The 15,378-nt window shown below is 44.7% G+C and overlaps 1 protein-coding gene across 1 annotated transcript in view; it reads right to left on the bottom strand.

Moving 5' to 3' along the window:
* Positions 1-15,378, bottom strand: part of ACTN2 (actinin alpha 2) — a 324,822-nt gene that overhangs the window by 136,523 nt on the left and 172,921 nt on the right. Inside the window, exon 7 of the mRNA XM_069607933.1 lies at positions 11,233-11,314. Within this exon, the coding sequence (XP_069464034.1) occupies positions 11,233-11,314 (82 nt within the window). The remainder of the gene's footprint in view (positions 1-11,232; positions 11,315-15,378) is intronic.

The raw sequence follows: 15,378 nt of genomic DNA, 5'->3' as shown, positions 1-15,378 counted from the left end.
TGCACTTCTCGATGATGGAAAATAACACAGTGATACCTCAGCTAGAAACTACAGTTATAAAGGAAAACTTTGATGAAGAAAATGAAGGAATCAAGAAGAACAAATACTTGAAATGTAAATAATCCTATGAAACCAAAATAAGAATCCAGTGGTTTGTAGTAGATTTACACTGATATAGAGTGTGGAATAGAAACAGTGGGCATGAACTGTTGATGTAACACTTGCAGATTGAATTCATATCTCAGCAGAAAGCACCCAGTGAACTATCTGACTGGGCTGCCTTTGCCATGTAACACGAAAGTGTTGCCCCTTTGATTTTGAGCTTATCCTGATGTGGTGTCGCTTCCAGGTGTCATGTTTGTGGCGGCTTCAAGTGTGTGGATCTCCTTTGTTGGGATTGCAGGTGACAGATCCTTTCGCTGTGGCATGGTGTTGGTGTCCTCTGTGCACTGCATGTCCCCTCCCCAGTTCTGCCTGCTGCCTTCTTGAATGCAATACTCTGTTGGGTGCCTTTCCAGATTAGAGGATTACAAGTACACTTTGCTGTGGCATGGGAAATAGGGTGGTGTGATTCTGTGGCATGGTTAGTTATTGTGTAGGGGCTTGGGATTTGATAGTGCATGATATGCTAAGGGGGTGGTTGTCCAGGCAATGGAGCTAGTGCATGCAGTGTGGAGCAAGGGTGCGAGGTGAAGTATTTCACTTTCCCACAGTTGCAACACTGTGGCAGAGCAGAGTACATATAGTGTGGGTATGAGCTGCCAGAATGATAGCTGAGGTGTGTTTCCTTGGGCAGGATATTGTGATATGTGGTGCTATTGAGTGTGCAGAAATTGTGTGTGGTGGCGAATTCGTTCTTTTTTTGAGCCTCCAATATCTGGCTATTAAAGTGACAGTGGGGTCCACAGGGGGTGACTGTAACACTATCATTAATTAGCTTCCTAAAGCTCAATTTATCAAACCACAGGTACCACAAAATAATACTGCCTGAATTGTTACTAATGCTACATCAGTGCTCACATCATCCCTGTGTTACGCCACCTTCACCGGCTGCCGGTGGCAGCCAGGATTACATTTAAAGGAGCCACCATTGCCCAAAAATGTATTCATGACATAGCTCTTTCCTATTTGCCAATAGATTGACTAAATATGTTCCAAATTGTCCTCTTGTTTCTTTAATTTTGCTGTTTACTTACCACCCCTAGATTTAAGAAGACATTAGCAAGTGGCAATATCTCGTCGCTATTGGAATCTAAAATCTGGGATGAACTCTCTAGCAAACTCAAGGCAATACCTAAGCTTCTACGATTTAAAAAATCTTGAAAACCCAATTTTTAAATTACTCTTTGGATTACGCTCCAACTATATCTGACTTGGATTAGTATTACTTGCTTTGATCACATCAACACTTTAATACTTATGGGTTCTTAGCGCTATTTGAAAACATGTCAATACCAGACATAACATACACTTACAAGGTTTCCAATGGCAGCATCCAGGGTAAGGCTCCAGAAATGGGCCACTATAGCCATGGCTGTTAGTGGGCAAGTTCTTGTGTGTGAAAATATGTCATATAACGGCATGCTTGAGGTGGACAGAGGATATCAGAAGTGGGGAGGTGGCTGGACTCTAGGATATGGGTATGTAGGCCCTAGTTGGCATTGTTAAAGAAGGAGGCAGATAGATCGATATTAGATGCAGTGGCAGGTGCAATCTTGGGACTAACCTGTGGCATGCTGCACCCCAGTGAATGTGAAAACTTAAAAGATAGGGTTGGTCTGTGCCCTGAAGTCCTTGGTTTTGGTGTGCACTGTGCTGTCGTAGTCTGGGTTTCCTGCCTTGCCGGACAGAATTCCTGCAATTTGTCGTATGCGAAGGGCAGGGAAGTCGAATAGGAGCGATCACTTTCCGTCTGCTGACATATTTACCATCGCCGTAAAATATTTATTGAGGGTCTCAAGACTCAATAAGGCTCCATCGTGGGCCACACAGTTTGAGGCTATTAAGAGGGCAGAATAGGGCAGAGCCCTGAAAAGATGGATCCTGAAAAGATGGATTTATGCGCTTTCATTGCTTCTGGTAGTAGGGTATGTCATCATATAGATGGGGTCTTCTGAACTGTTTAATAGGGTTGCCAGGTGATGCCTTAATCAAGGGACCACACTGCATCTTGCCGACCTTGCGGTGATGGTTCATGTGAACTGGTGAATGTATTGTGAGTTGTTTTGTTGGGCTGCTTGCAGAGGAGCGTTTGTGGGGTGGTTGCAGGCATGGCGCTGCTGCTGTTGGTTGCATCTGCAGTAGGGTTGGTCTGGGGGAAGCACCTAAATTGTTAGTACATCAGCATTTCTTAGAAGTGTGTCCAAAGCATGTAGGAATTGAGTGGCTTCTTACAATCTGGATCAAGTTAGCAGAACAGTGAGGTGTATGATAGTACATCTGGCCATCAGACTCGTTCTTGGTTATGAATTCGTATCCAAGCAGGGCTGTGGAGGCGCATCTGGATGATGCTGTATGATGCTGTCTCCTGAGGCTACATGTGGTTATGTGGTCATCTTGGTGGTGTCTGCGGGCCTTTTGGCCAATGCGATGATTGTGTGGGTTTCTACAAGTGAGGTATCGGAGCAATAGATAGGGTCTAGTAACTGCTGACACAGTTTAAGCCACGGGCATGGTTGGATGCCCACTGCTAGGATCCTCATAATGTCGTTGCCACGGGCAGGCCAACTACTGAGCTGGATGCTGAACAGTGAGTGCTGAGCAGATGACTGTGCAGTGCGGGGGTGCTGAGGGGGTCTTCCACTTCTCACCCTTATTTATTTATTTATTTATTTATTCGGATTTGTAGAGCGCACGTCAGCCCGTGGGCATCGTGGCGCTTGTTACAGACAATGTCTTAGTTACGTAGGATGCAATGTTTACATATCATTACAATATTTACAATAGACATGTACATATTAGCAGAGCAGTATATTTACAAGGGTTCTTGTAAGTTTCCTATTATTTTGCAAGGAATGAGGTTTTCAGTTTCCTGCGAAAAACAGAGAGTGAGTTTTCCGCTCTAATGTCTGCAGGAAGAGCGTTCCAGGTCTTGGCTGCGATGTATGGGAAGCTTAGACCTCCGGCTTTGGCTTTTTTGATGCGTGGGATGCAGAGTAGGTTGGAGTATTGCGTCCTGGTGGGACGGGAGGAGGATGGTTTGAAGATGGTTTCTGATAGATAGGACGGGGCGGAGAGAGAGAGGCATTTGTGTGTAAGTGTGAGGAATTTGAGAGTGATCCGCTCTTTGACCGGGAGCCATTGGGCTGAGTGCCTGGCATGGGTGATATACTCTCTTCTTGGGATACTGAGAGCGGCCGGAGAGCATTGTTTTGCGTGACTTGTAGTCTGTTTAGGTTTTTGGCTGATGTGCCTGCTAGGAGTGCATTACAGTAGTCCAGTTTGGCTCCAATGGTTGCTCTCGCTATAGAGAGGCAGTTGGGTTTGGAGAGGTAGGGCTTGATGGCGTTTATGAGTTTGTTGGTGTGCGTAGATGAGGAAGTGATTGCGCTGACTTGTCTAGTCATGGATAGTGAGGAGTCAAGGTATACTCCCAGAGTCCTTACGGTAGTGGATATGGGGATGATGGAGTTGTCAATGGAGAAGTTAGCATACAGTTTGTCAAGTTTGTCTAGGGTGTTCTGTTGACCTAATATCATGATTTCAGTCTTGTCTCCATTGAGGCAGAGGCCATTAACTGCCATCCATGCCTTGATAGTGGAGTAGATTGTGTGGAGAGCCGTAGCGTCTTCGTTGTATGATCCTGATAGAGGTAGAAGTACTTGTGTGTCATCTGCATAGTTCGTGTATGTGATGCCGTAAGAGTCGAGTTTGTCAAAGAGGGGCTTGGTGAATAAGTTGTAGAGTGTGGGTGCAGTGCATGATCCTTGAGGGACCCCACAGTGGATTGTCGTAGGGGTGGCGTTGGCGATATCCGAGAAGACTTTCATGGCTTTTCCCTCTAGGAAGGAGGTGATCCAGAGAGCTGACTCTTTAGAGAGGTTGGCTGAGTGTGTGAGGTGTGAAGTGAGAGTCTTGTGATCAACCAGATCGAAAGCGGCTGAGAGATCTAGAAGGAGCAGAAGAGCAGGCTTGCCTGTGTCCATAATTTGGGTGATCTGGCTCTTCAGATCCACCAGGGCTGTTTCTGTGCCATGTCCTTTTCGGAAGCCTGATTGCCTAGTCCAGAGGATGGAGTGGGTTTCCAGGAATTGTTGGATTTGGCAATGTGCGGCTTTGTCCAGTAATTTCAGGAGGAATGGCACTGTGGTTATAGGTCTATAGTTGTTTGGTTGTAAGGGGTCGAGAGTTGGGGTTTTTAAGAGAGGCCGGACCAAGGCCTCTTTGAGGTTAGCTGGGATGATGGCGGTTTTAAAGGACGCATTGATGAATGCCGTGAAGAGCGGCGCAAAGCAGTCTGCACAGTCTTTGACGAGTTTAGGTGGGCAAATATCGCCTTTACATGGGGAAGGTTTGAGATTTTTCAGTAGGTTGATGACTTCTGATACAGTGACGTCTCTGAAGGAGAAGTGAGGTATGGTGGGCTTGGGCGAGGTGGGTGGGGTGTTGGTGGGTTTGGTTTCTGTCTGTTGAGGAAGTGCTTTGCAGTGGTCTTTGATTTTTTTTGGAGGAGGTCGATTTTATGTATCATGGCAGCTTGAATGCTGGTACACCAGGCTTCATCTTTGATTATTTCGTCTGGTGTATTGGGGGGGGGAGATAAGCTCATTAAAAATGGCGAAAATCTCTTTAGAGTGTGATTTGGCATTAGAGATTCGGGCGTTGAAAGCGTAGGCTTTGGCCTTGGTGATAGCTATCTTGTATTGGTGGGAGATTAGATTGAAATTGTTTTTGGTGCTAGTGCAGGGGTCAGATTGCCAGTGTTTTAGTGCTGCTCTTTTGTCGGATCGCATAGATTGCAGATCTTCAGTAAACCAAGAGTTGGCGTGTAGAGATTTCTTTTCTTTTTTCCATTTGAGTGGTGCTATTTCATTGATAGCTTTGGTGATGACATCTTTGTAGATGTCTGCTAGAACATTGGGATCATTAGCGAATGGGGGAGCTAGCTCGGGGGTATTTCATAGGTTTTTACCAGGAAGCCATTAGTTTGTGTAGATGTACCATACAGCATAGGAAATTGATGTCTCCATACCGGATGAGCACAGTAACCAGAAACTGTACGTCGGTGCGCATATAGCAGGTTATCCTCTGTGAGTTTTTTTGAGCTTCTGACTTGTGCAATGCTAGCAGGGGTCAGAGTTTTGTGGTTTTTGGTGATGGGAATAGAGAACTCGATGCAGTTGTGGTCAGTCCAGGGCAATGAGAAGTTAGAGATGATAGTGGAGAGGCAGTTATTGTCTGCAATCCAATCAAGGATGCGGCCTTTGGCGTAAGTAGGACTTTCTACTTTTTGGGTGAAGCCCAGGTCGATAAGTTCCTTGGTAAGAGTGGCTGCAGATTTGTCTTTAGTATCGTTGAATCCAAGATTGAGGTCCCCTAGTAGAAGGGTTTTGGTGGAGCTTTTGATGTTATTGCTGAGGATGTGAATTATGTTATCCTGGGAGTCTGGGGTGTTGCCTGGGGGGCGGTATAGTAGGTGGATGTTAATGGTGCTGTTGGGTGACAGTGTGAGTTTGGTCGTTAAGAGGTCAGAGTTGTTGGTCGAGGGGTGACTGACAGGTCGGAGCTGGAGGTTTTCCTTGTATATGAAGGCTACTCCGCCTCCTATTCGATCTGGCCTGTCTTGTCTGAGTATGGTGAAGCCTTGTAGGATGGGATAGGCACAATAACAACCAACTACAAGGACATCATTATAATGTCCAGAGTGACTTTAATGTATTTATTTAAGTATGTCCAGAGTGACTTTAATAATCACTGGCTGCTTATTAGTTGATCAACAGTGGTGTGCACGTTATTCAAGGTATTCGTGATTAAAACAGGTTGGGTGGGGGGTATAAGCAGGATGCTCACCATATGCTTACACTTCTGTAACTAGGACAGGGGGAAAGTAATAAAGAACCCTTTAGAGGACGCTGGACTGCAAGTCTGATCAATGGCATATCTGGGGGCAGGTCACTGGTTCACTCAGACAAGGCGGCATATGCCTAAATGTTTTTTTTTATTATCCCCAGAGGGTTGTAGTTGTTTCATACGAGGGCAGTTTTATAAAGGCGTTTTTCAGAGGGTTTCAACCAGTGTGGCCGGACAGAAAGCGTCCTGTGAACATGCAAAAGCCAATAACCCCAAGACCAAAAAGAAATGGATTCAAACAAGACTACAAAACGTAGATATAAACTAAAAAAACCTGCTAGTAAAAAAGACAATGGGCCTCATTCCGAGTACTGCGCTAACCAATGGCGCTATTAACGCCTTGGTTGACGCCGTACCCGGACCGGCAGCGCCTTGGTGGATGGCGGAATCACCGCCCCATTCCAAGGTTGACGGGGCGGTAATTCCCCATTCACCAAGGCTCTTCCCCATTCCCGAATGAGCCCCCATAGGGCTCAATGGGAATGGGGAAGATGCAAATAACGGTGACCGTTCATTACGGTCACCGTTATTGGCTTGGAGGCCCCTTTGCGCCCTCGACTTTAACACCTGCTCAAAGCAGGCGTTAAGGGCGAGGGCGCAGAGGGAACTCAGAGTATGGCGGTAAGGGATTACCGCCACCGGTCTCGTTACCGGTGCCCGCTATCCCTTACCGCCATACTCGGAATGAGGCCCAATGTAATAATAAAATGGAAAATATATGTTTACATTTCTCCAAATGAAAAATGTATATCACACCACATAGCACTGGTGTGCGCAACGCTAAGATAAGCTGACCTGGTTTTGTTATCCTACATCTCTTTCAGGGGCCGCTCAGGCATCCCATAATGCATTGCTACTCTTGCATGACTTTTTTTCCTTTACCACATACAGAGCAAGACTCCATGCTGTTTGCAGGCACATTTGAAAACAGACTTTTTGTGAATTCAGCCAGGATAGAGTACACAGCCCAGAAAAACAGAGCCAACGAGAGTTTTCATTCATGAATTATATACTCCCCGCTCGCCCCCTTCCTGGACACCAAAGTGACAGGCTTTCTTGGATGCAGTACCTGAAAGGAAAGTGACGTAAATAAAGTGCTACCCTCCAATACTTTATTACGTTAGTTTATTGTCCAGGTTCAGTTAGCACATCGGGTAAACATAAGACACGAAGGGACGACAGAAAAACACCGGCTCCCCACACCCCTGCAGCTACCTCCACTCACTCAGCTCCAACTGTCACTCTCAGTCTCGCGCTGCAGACCCATTCACGTCACAATCACCTGCACGCACATCACACACGTGCCCAACCCCCTTTTCAGGCATGGGTTTGGGTAAGGGCTACCTTCCAGCTTGGAGGGTTCATGAGTGCTTTTGCACTAAATGGGTTTTTGTGGGTTTTGCAAGGAAACCGGGATTTTCGGAGCACATATTTGGTGTTTGGTTTTTTTTGCAGGAAACGCACTGGTGATCGGGGACACCAAATAAGTGGGTTATGTCTACATTAGTTATTGGGGTGCAGAGGCAATTATTGTCTCTGTAAACTATGCACGGTTTTGGGGTGGATCTTGGACATGTGGTCGGGGGGGTGGCTACATATTATATGTATTTGAGCCTAATTTTGTTTAATTCATTAACAACACGGTGTGCAGTGTTCAGTTCTTCAATGTTGAGCTGCGGATTGTGTAATGTAGTGTGGTGCAGCTGTATGGGTATGGCTGTGTTTGGTGTAGCTTGAGCAGGGGCCTGCTGAAGTTGTTCATTTTGCTGTTAGTTTCAGTTGCAGTGGTGTTGCCTTGAGGATATCTATTTGTGGTTCTGCGACTGATACGGGTGGCATTGTAGGATAGGTGTGGAAGAGTTTTCCATCAAGGGTGTTAGGTTGCTGTTGTGCAATATAACATGATATTGGTGGGGTGTTTTAGGTTATGGGTGTATTTTATGGTTATGTCCATGGGTATGTGATAGCATGGACGTTGGGGTTAGTAGCATTTAAGCGGTTGCTGGGGAGGCGTGTTACTGTGGTCTGCACTTATGGCTTAGATTGTAGGTGTACTTTTGGTTGGCATTTGTGTGAAATTGTGTTATTGGTGCGGTGGAGTTGGGTTCCCGGATGACATGGCAGAAAGTGCTGGGTGTGTTCGTGGCGAGCTGGTTTGCGCTTGGGCGTGGGAGGCCTGAGGCCCTGGGGGGCAGACCAGGGCGGAAGGAGCGAGGTGCTTGGAAGGGTTAGAGTGTTAGTTTGGTGCCCTGTGTGGGCGTGTGGAATGTCCAGGTGTGGCAGACCTGAGGTCTTGAGGTAGAGCTTAGGACCGGTGGTTGTGCTTTGTTTATTGTTTTTGGTCCTCGAGGGTACATGTAGTCCGGGCTGGTTTTGGTGACATTGAGGCCCTTTTTACTAATTCGGTGGGTCTTATCGTTGTTCATATTTTCCTCTTTGGGATTATTTGGGGATGGAAGGTTGTGTCTGGTTAGCATTAGTTGTTGTGCATGGATTGCAGTTGTGGGGCTACTTGGTTGGTGTATTAGTTAGTTGTTTACCATGTTAGCTGAGAGTAGGTTATTGAGAATGGTATTGAAATTAGCTACTTTGGTACTATATCTTGGATAGTTGTTGTGGTCTGGTTGGGTTCAGTGAAGGTTTTGTCTATTTCCTTTGTGCTTCAAGTCTGTTGCTTAGTTGGCCACATGGTGATAGGGCTGGAGTGTTTAATGTTGTCATGGTGTTTGGAACATTGCTGGTTGGTGTTTCATTCATTTGTTTTGTTGGTGTATTAGAGAGGAGGCTGTGTCAAATTCGCGTGCATGGAGTTGGGCGCGTGTGTGATCTGCGTGCAGGTGATTGTGACGTGAATGGGTCTGCAGCGCGAGACTGAGAGTGACAGTTGGAGCTGAGTGAGTGGAGGTAGCTGCAGGGGTGTGGGGAGCCGGTGTTTTTCTGTCGTCCCTTCGTGTCCTATGTTTACCCGATGTGCTAACTGAACCTGGACAATAAACTAACGTAATAAAGTACTGGAGGGTAGCACTTTATTTACGTGAGAAAGCTCACACTTTCAAAGAAAGGACGTGTTTGCGCTCTAGTACCATAGATAGGGTATTTGAAGGAGAACAAAGTCAGGAGACAGGGCACGTGTGCATATTTCTACATGGATAACACGTGGTGAACACCTTTAGGTGCTTTGGTGTGGGTCTCACGTGTTTGAAGTGAAGACGTGGCCTTAAATGGGACACAGGGCAGTGTCTTCTGAAAATTGGGCATTCCAGCAGGCTATCTGAAGCGTTTCAGACCGCAGTTTGCCACACTCCCTCTCCAGGATATAGAGATGTCCTCCTGAGATGTTGTTTAAACATCCTCGACACAAGAGAGGTGCAATGGTTGAGGAAAATGCCTTGGGTAGAAAACCCGTAATGTTGATTCTGTAAGATACCTGACTCAGTAGAGACCCCTCTGCATCTGATAACTGTATGTAAATCTTTAAAACAAATCAGAACTATCTTTCTTGAAGGCTATGAGTCAGTGGGACAATCTTTAACTCCATTAGTGTGGTGGAAATGGATATTAATGGGGAAGAATACGGGTTTGGTAATTGCAACTATGAAAATGTTGGAATTTGTGTTATCTAGGGGGTTGGATAAGAGATCACTGTGGAAGGTCATGGGGGAAAGGCTATGATTTGAAGAATTGGCTGATTTACCTACTGGTTGATAATTGAATTTGGTAATTTTGGGATTATCCTTTGGGATGGGTATGAGAGAATGTAAAAGGAATTGGTTCCAGAGATATGAAATTAGGGACTGGATTTGTATTATTTTTTAGTGTGGTATAAAGTTGATTGTCAAGAATTGAATGGATTATGATGATATGTTAAGTCTTTCTTTATGTCTTGTAAACAATGTAATTTGTTTTGCTTGACTATGAAACCAATAAACATTAAAAAAAAAGAAGATGTTTGCCCCACTCAGGGCCTTATTCAGACAGCATTTTCAAATTGGATTGATCCATTATAAAATGTTTCTGTGAAACAGGCCCTCAGACTCACAGTATCGAAGCACACAAGGACAAGGTGGACCTGCGCCGGGGACTGTCTTATGGTTGGCCAATGAGAGGAAACACCTAAAACACTGGGTATTCCACCATTTGGATGCGCTGCCGTCTCACAAAGTTAAGACAACTTAATATCACAAAGTCCTCATGCACAACCAATGTGCAATATATGTTACAAATAACACGTGAGTGAAAATTGCGTAATTTAATGATCTTCGTATCCAATATCTGATAAATGCACGCATCCCGGGAGGTCAGCGCTCGTCGGCAAGAATGGGCCTGTAATATATCTTTCCCAGACACAGCAAGTGGGAGAATAAGAGCCACTAGGCGTGAGCTTACCAGGGAGGGGCTCATAGGTGAGACGCCAAGTGATTACTATTAAGGACACTAATAGACAATAAGATGTTTGTCATGTTGGAGGGATCAACAAGGTAATTTAAAATGCAGAAACAGAAATGATGGCTTCTGAAAATAAAGCTAACACAACGGACGAAGCATGCATGACAGACCTGAAATGGTGACCTTGACACGATTGCATATATTGCAGAGCTGATCATACAGACATACAGACAGATCAGCAAACATATTATAACGTGGACAATAAATGGTATCTTGATGGGAATTTTAGGTGTAGGGATACCTTTCATTCTTAAGAGGGTTGTGGTATTGGAGTGGAGGGGCAACATTACTGGAGTACGTGCAGATTAGGGAAAAGATTTGGAAGGGACATATCGGGAATGAAGTAGAGAAAAGGGCTCAGCTGAGCTTCAGGCGTGGCCATCTACTAGCAGATAGTATAATATTTCTGTAAGGTGTGCTTTAACTATTCAGTTTGCAGTTTGTTCCATACAAATTAAAGCACTGTTTCAGTCCATCCGGCTTGAAAAGTATCATTTGTGGCTCTCCTGAGGTCATGTAGTCTTAATATTAACACTACTAGACGTAAAACATGAGTACTGTTCGGCACTGGAATATTACCATACCACAGGTCGGAATATTGCAATTTGGTGAACACCTTTAAATTATATACAGTACAAATACTTAATGGCTGCGGAAATCTTGGGATCTCACATTCCTGTTAAAACAATAAAAAAAAGCCAGCTATGAGACACCTACCTTCTGCATCCAGCATCTTTGGAATATCCAGGTATTTTTCTGCAATGTCCATTGCGAGGTTTATGTTCCCGAGAGGATCCTCCTATGGGAAAGAAAGGCAAGAAGGCATTAGAGCACCCTCACAGCAGAAGACCTTCTGGGGATACCAGATCTGTTTGAAAGAAACAGATTGCAGGCCATCAGTGTATCCTCTCCTTCATCGCCTGGTAGCCAGAAAAGATCAGCAGAGAAGACGTCTCCACTCATCAACCCACTGAATAGCAAAATCTTATCAGATTTTCTAGATAGCCACAACACACATGTCTGAGAAAAAATAGCCTACAATGATTTTCATATGGGGTTTTGTTTTCACATACAATACCTTTAAGGAAACCCCCCCCCCCCTTCATTATTCCTATAAGTGGGCCAACAAGTCTGGCCCTAAAAAAGGGTGATAGTGCCTTGAAATTATAGTAGATCGCCTCTCACTTTATTAGCCAGTCTGACTGTAACTCACCAGTATTGCTGGAAGATCGGCTTGCATTATGCTATCACTTGGGTAGAAACTCAGCATATATACGCACAGAGGCTCTAGGGTGTGGGGGAATTTGGGTTAGTAAAATCTTGTCTCATCCTCTCTCACTTGCCACAGTAACTTTAAAGGGCCAGAATAGTGAAGCCAACAGTTTTGTCATGGTCTTAAAGTCCATTAGAAAATGTAGGCAATATAAAAGAAATATAAAAGACCGTAAAACTGTATTTGAGGCTTAATATTATTGTGTAACACAGAGCCAGTTTTTGGGCCACCCTTATTCCTTTCTGATGCAAAGTTTGTTGAAATTATTTAAGTGTTTTTGTGTTTTGGTTAGATCGCTTTTAATGTAGACACAAGGATCACAGAAATGTCTGCACTTGAATTTCTTGACGGGAAGCATTTACAGGGCTTTGTATTGTGAAGCCCTGTTCCTACTAGGACGGCGGCACTTTGGAGAAGTGTATTCCTAAACTGTCAGAACTGTGATAATGATAATGTTGAAATATAAATAAACTGTATATTACGATATCGTGGAACCTCATACAGTGAACTACTTGCCTCTAAAAAAGGTTTATCTCTAGGTCTTGCTACATGTGGATGGGTGTGCAAGAGAGGATACCTTTAACCAACCATGTCTGGTTGAGAAGAAATTGCTACAAGTAAAGCAGATTTTCGCCCGTGGTTTTGCATTAAGCCTATCACATTTGTAGCTCCAAAACATTACTTTAAATGCTGTCCTGACTAATGTTTGCAGGAATTGGGACAGAGAAGAAAAACAAGATTGACCCCATATGATACGGGGCAAATGCCAGAAAGGGATAGGGAGATACAGGTCATTTCTGGTGCTGCATTAATGGAATGCAGCATGTGGCCCTCTGAACTAGTGATAGGTGTATGGCTTGTGATTAGAAATGCTAGTGCTTCTGATATTCGAGATGGTAACTAAACAAGGGCAACAATATCAGTGAAACATCAGAATGTGTGGTGTCCAAAGAGAAGCGTACTTGTCATTTAAGGAGAGGCTCTAACTGAATGTACATGTCTGCAATTGAGATTGAAGACCAGTTTATTGGGTTTTCCGAGCCTCACAGAGTAGATGAAGGGCCGTGCACATTTTCATGCTCATGGAGAGCCACACTGTATATCTCATAGGAGAGACGCTGCCTTCTATGCATTTGGAAAAGTTAAGAATCTGAGTGTGGGGTTGAGATGCCTGATAGAGGGCCCACATGACTATGCCACTTAATTTCCAATGAAGAGAATGTGCTGATCTAATACAGCCTAGCACTGGATGCCCCTGAAAAAGACCATCCATGTTAGATTTTGGAACTGAAAACTCTGTCCAGAATTAGTGATTGGCCGTTAGTTTTTGGGGACAGAGAGGTCTAACAAAGGTTTTTTGATCAGGGGGAGTACCCAAGATTCCTTGAGGCTGGAGGGTACTAGGCCCGGGGTAAAGTTGGTGTTAATGAAATGGGTGATGAAGGGGACCAGGGCTTCTGTGCAGTCCTTAATTATAGTAGCGATAGCTGCATCTTCAGTTTCTGTGACTTTGGATTGTATTTGGTTATTAATATAGTGCTCTTTTCCCACTTGTTTGGCCTCAATGCGCTTTTTCCTCGGTGGGATCGCCCTTGGTGACCGTAGTCAATGTGGTTGGAGATTCTAGGGAGTTTAGTTTAGGAGATGCAGGTGTGCATGTTTCTGTTCTAAGCCTTGTGTGGCTGGCAAGGCTCCACTAAGTAGCCCAAGAAGTGAAACACAGGGACCTGACAGGTAGCATCAGTTAGCATGGTAGTGGCAGGTGACAGTTGAGGGGTTTTGTGTAAGATTGGTTATGGCGGATTTTCTTGTGTAAGGTGTCAATTTTGCCCAACAAGGCATTTGGATATGTATGCACCATGCCTAATTCTTGGTAATAGTGGGTCGCGGGGTGGCAGGGTTTCTAATTCCCTCGGGATGGTAACAATCTCTTGTGTGTTCAATTTGGCATTGGCAATTCTAGTGCTGTAGGATGTGGAATTTGCCAGGATGATGGCTTGTCTATAGAGTTTAGCTGCCATAGTCAACAGCTTCTTCTGGGTAGCTGTAGGAGATTTTTTCCACTTAGATTCTGCAAGACGTTTTTTTAGCACAGAGCTCTAGGAGTTCAGGGGTAAACTAGGAAGTTCACATGTCCGGACGGTTTAGTGTTACTGGGCGCTAATGGGGCAACTGTGTCTACCGCTAGTGTCAGAGTCTTGGAGTAAAGGTCAGCAAGTACGCTAGGGTTATTGGTGGGAAGGTACTGTGACTGAAGTGCCGGTAGCAGGGGCGCAATACAGTCTTTGGTGAGTTTGTGGGAGCTATGAGCTAACGTGGGTGGCATCGCTGGGGGCGGGGGGCGTGGGTGGTGTGCATAAGGTACATCCAACATATTTTAAACAGAACCCAGAAACAAACGGTTTACAGTGGCAGATTCACATGGCACGTATATTTGAAAATGGCAAATACTCCAATGTACAATTTGGGCAAATTCACAAAAGCATTTTGTGAGTTCCCGAGAGCGGGAAATGTGAGTGCTGTTTGCGTGTATATGGAAGTCATCCCCTCAGCGTTAGATGCTTTTGGAAACAAGCCACTGATCCCCTCTATTCAGGAATGCTGGTGCTACCTGTGACCCTGACAATGCAGAGGAGGCTGTTCAGATGACGGTGGGTGTCGAAAGCAGACGTCGTGGTAAAAATGTCACTGACATAACCATTAGTTCGAATCACATCCTGCACCATATAAGTTCATTTGAATTAAAATAACATTGCCACATACATACATTTACAAAAAACTACATTGCGACCAAATTATTTTGGGTACCCCCGCATTAACGACAGCAGCATTTTTGGAATGAAAGATGCACCGACTCGAAGATTGCGTACGCAGCCTGTACGCCGAATGGATGTGAAATTCAAACGACCTAATAATTTGCTAAAATAAAGGATTCCAAGTAGATTGGAAGTACACTGCAAACCCACATGCTGACAATGAGCATGCATATCACTGGTATCACAAATGCACATCATTTGTACACACCCACTGTACTATCCGCTAAAGAGAAGCTGAAGTGCATGCAAGCAATCGAAGAAAGAGATACCGTGCAAATTGTGGGACATAAGCCTCAGGTACAGAATCAAAACAGCAGCAACCCATTCAAGCATAACAAAACGCCAAAAAAGCATAACTTTTTACATTCACGGCATGCACGTACCAATGCGCTTCTTTTTTTAGAAACAACAGAATAAGGGCGGAAAGTCAGGGCGGAGTCATCATGGTGAAAGTGGTTCAAAGGTGTAAATGACCTCTGAGAGTGGGAAGACCACTGCATTCTGTGAAGGGGCAGCAGAAGGGCGTCTATATCAACATGTGGCATTTACACAACGCGGGAGTGACGTAGCTGCGGATCTGCATCCAAGGACCCGCCACATACAAACAACCTCCCTGACAATAACTAAAGCAGCCAGGTGGTCGAACAAGACTTTTCAAATCAATGAAAAATCTATGACATTTAGGGCACAAACAAGAGCTGTTTTTTAAAAAAAAATGAGAGTTGAGTTCGAGGAGAAGGGCACAATAGATACAATTAATGGGCACTGTGTTTG

The sequence above is a fragment of the Ambystoma mexicanum genome, chromosome 4q (genome assembly GCF_040938575.1).
Source record: "Ambystoma mexicanum isolate Mex_15411 chromosome 4q, UKY_AmexF1_1, whole genome shotgun sequence".
In the NCBI taxonomy this organism is placed as follows: Eukaryota; Metazoa; Chordata; class Amphibia; order Caudata; family Ambystomatidae; genus Ambystoma; species Ambystoma mexicanum.
Note: the sequence above shows the minus strand (reverse complement) of the source record. Positions and strands in the feature narration are given on the sequence as shown.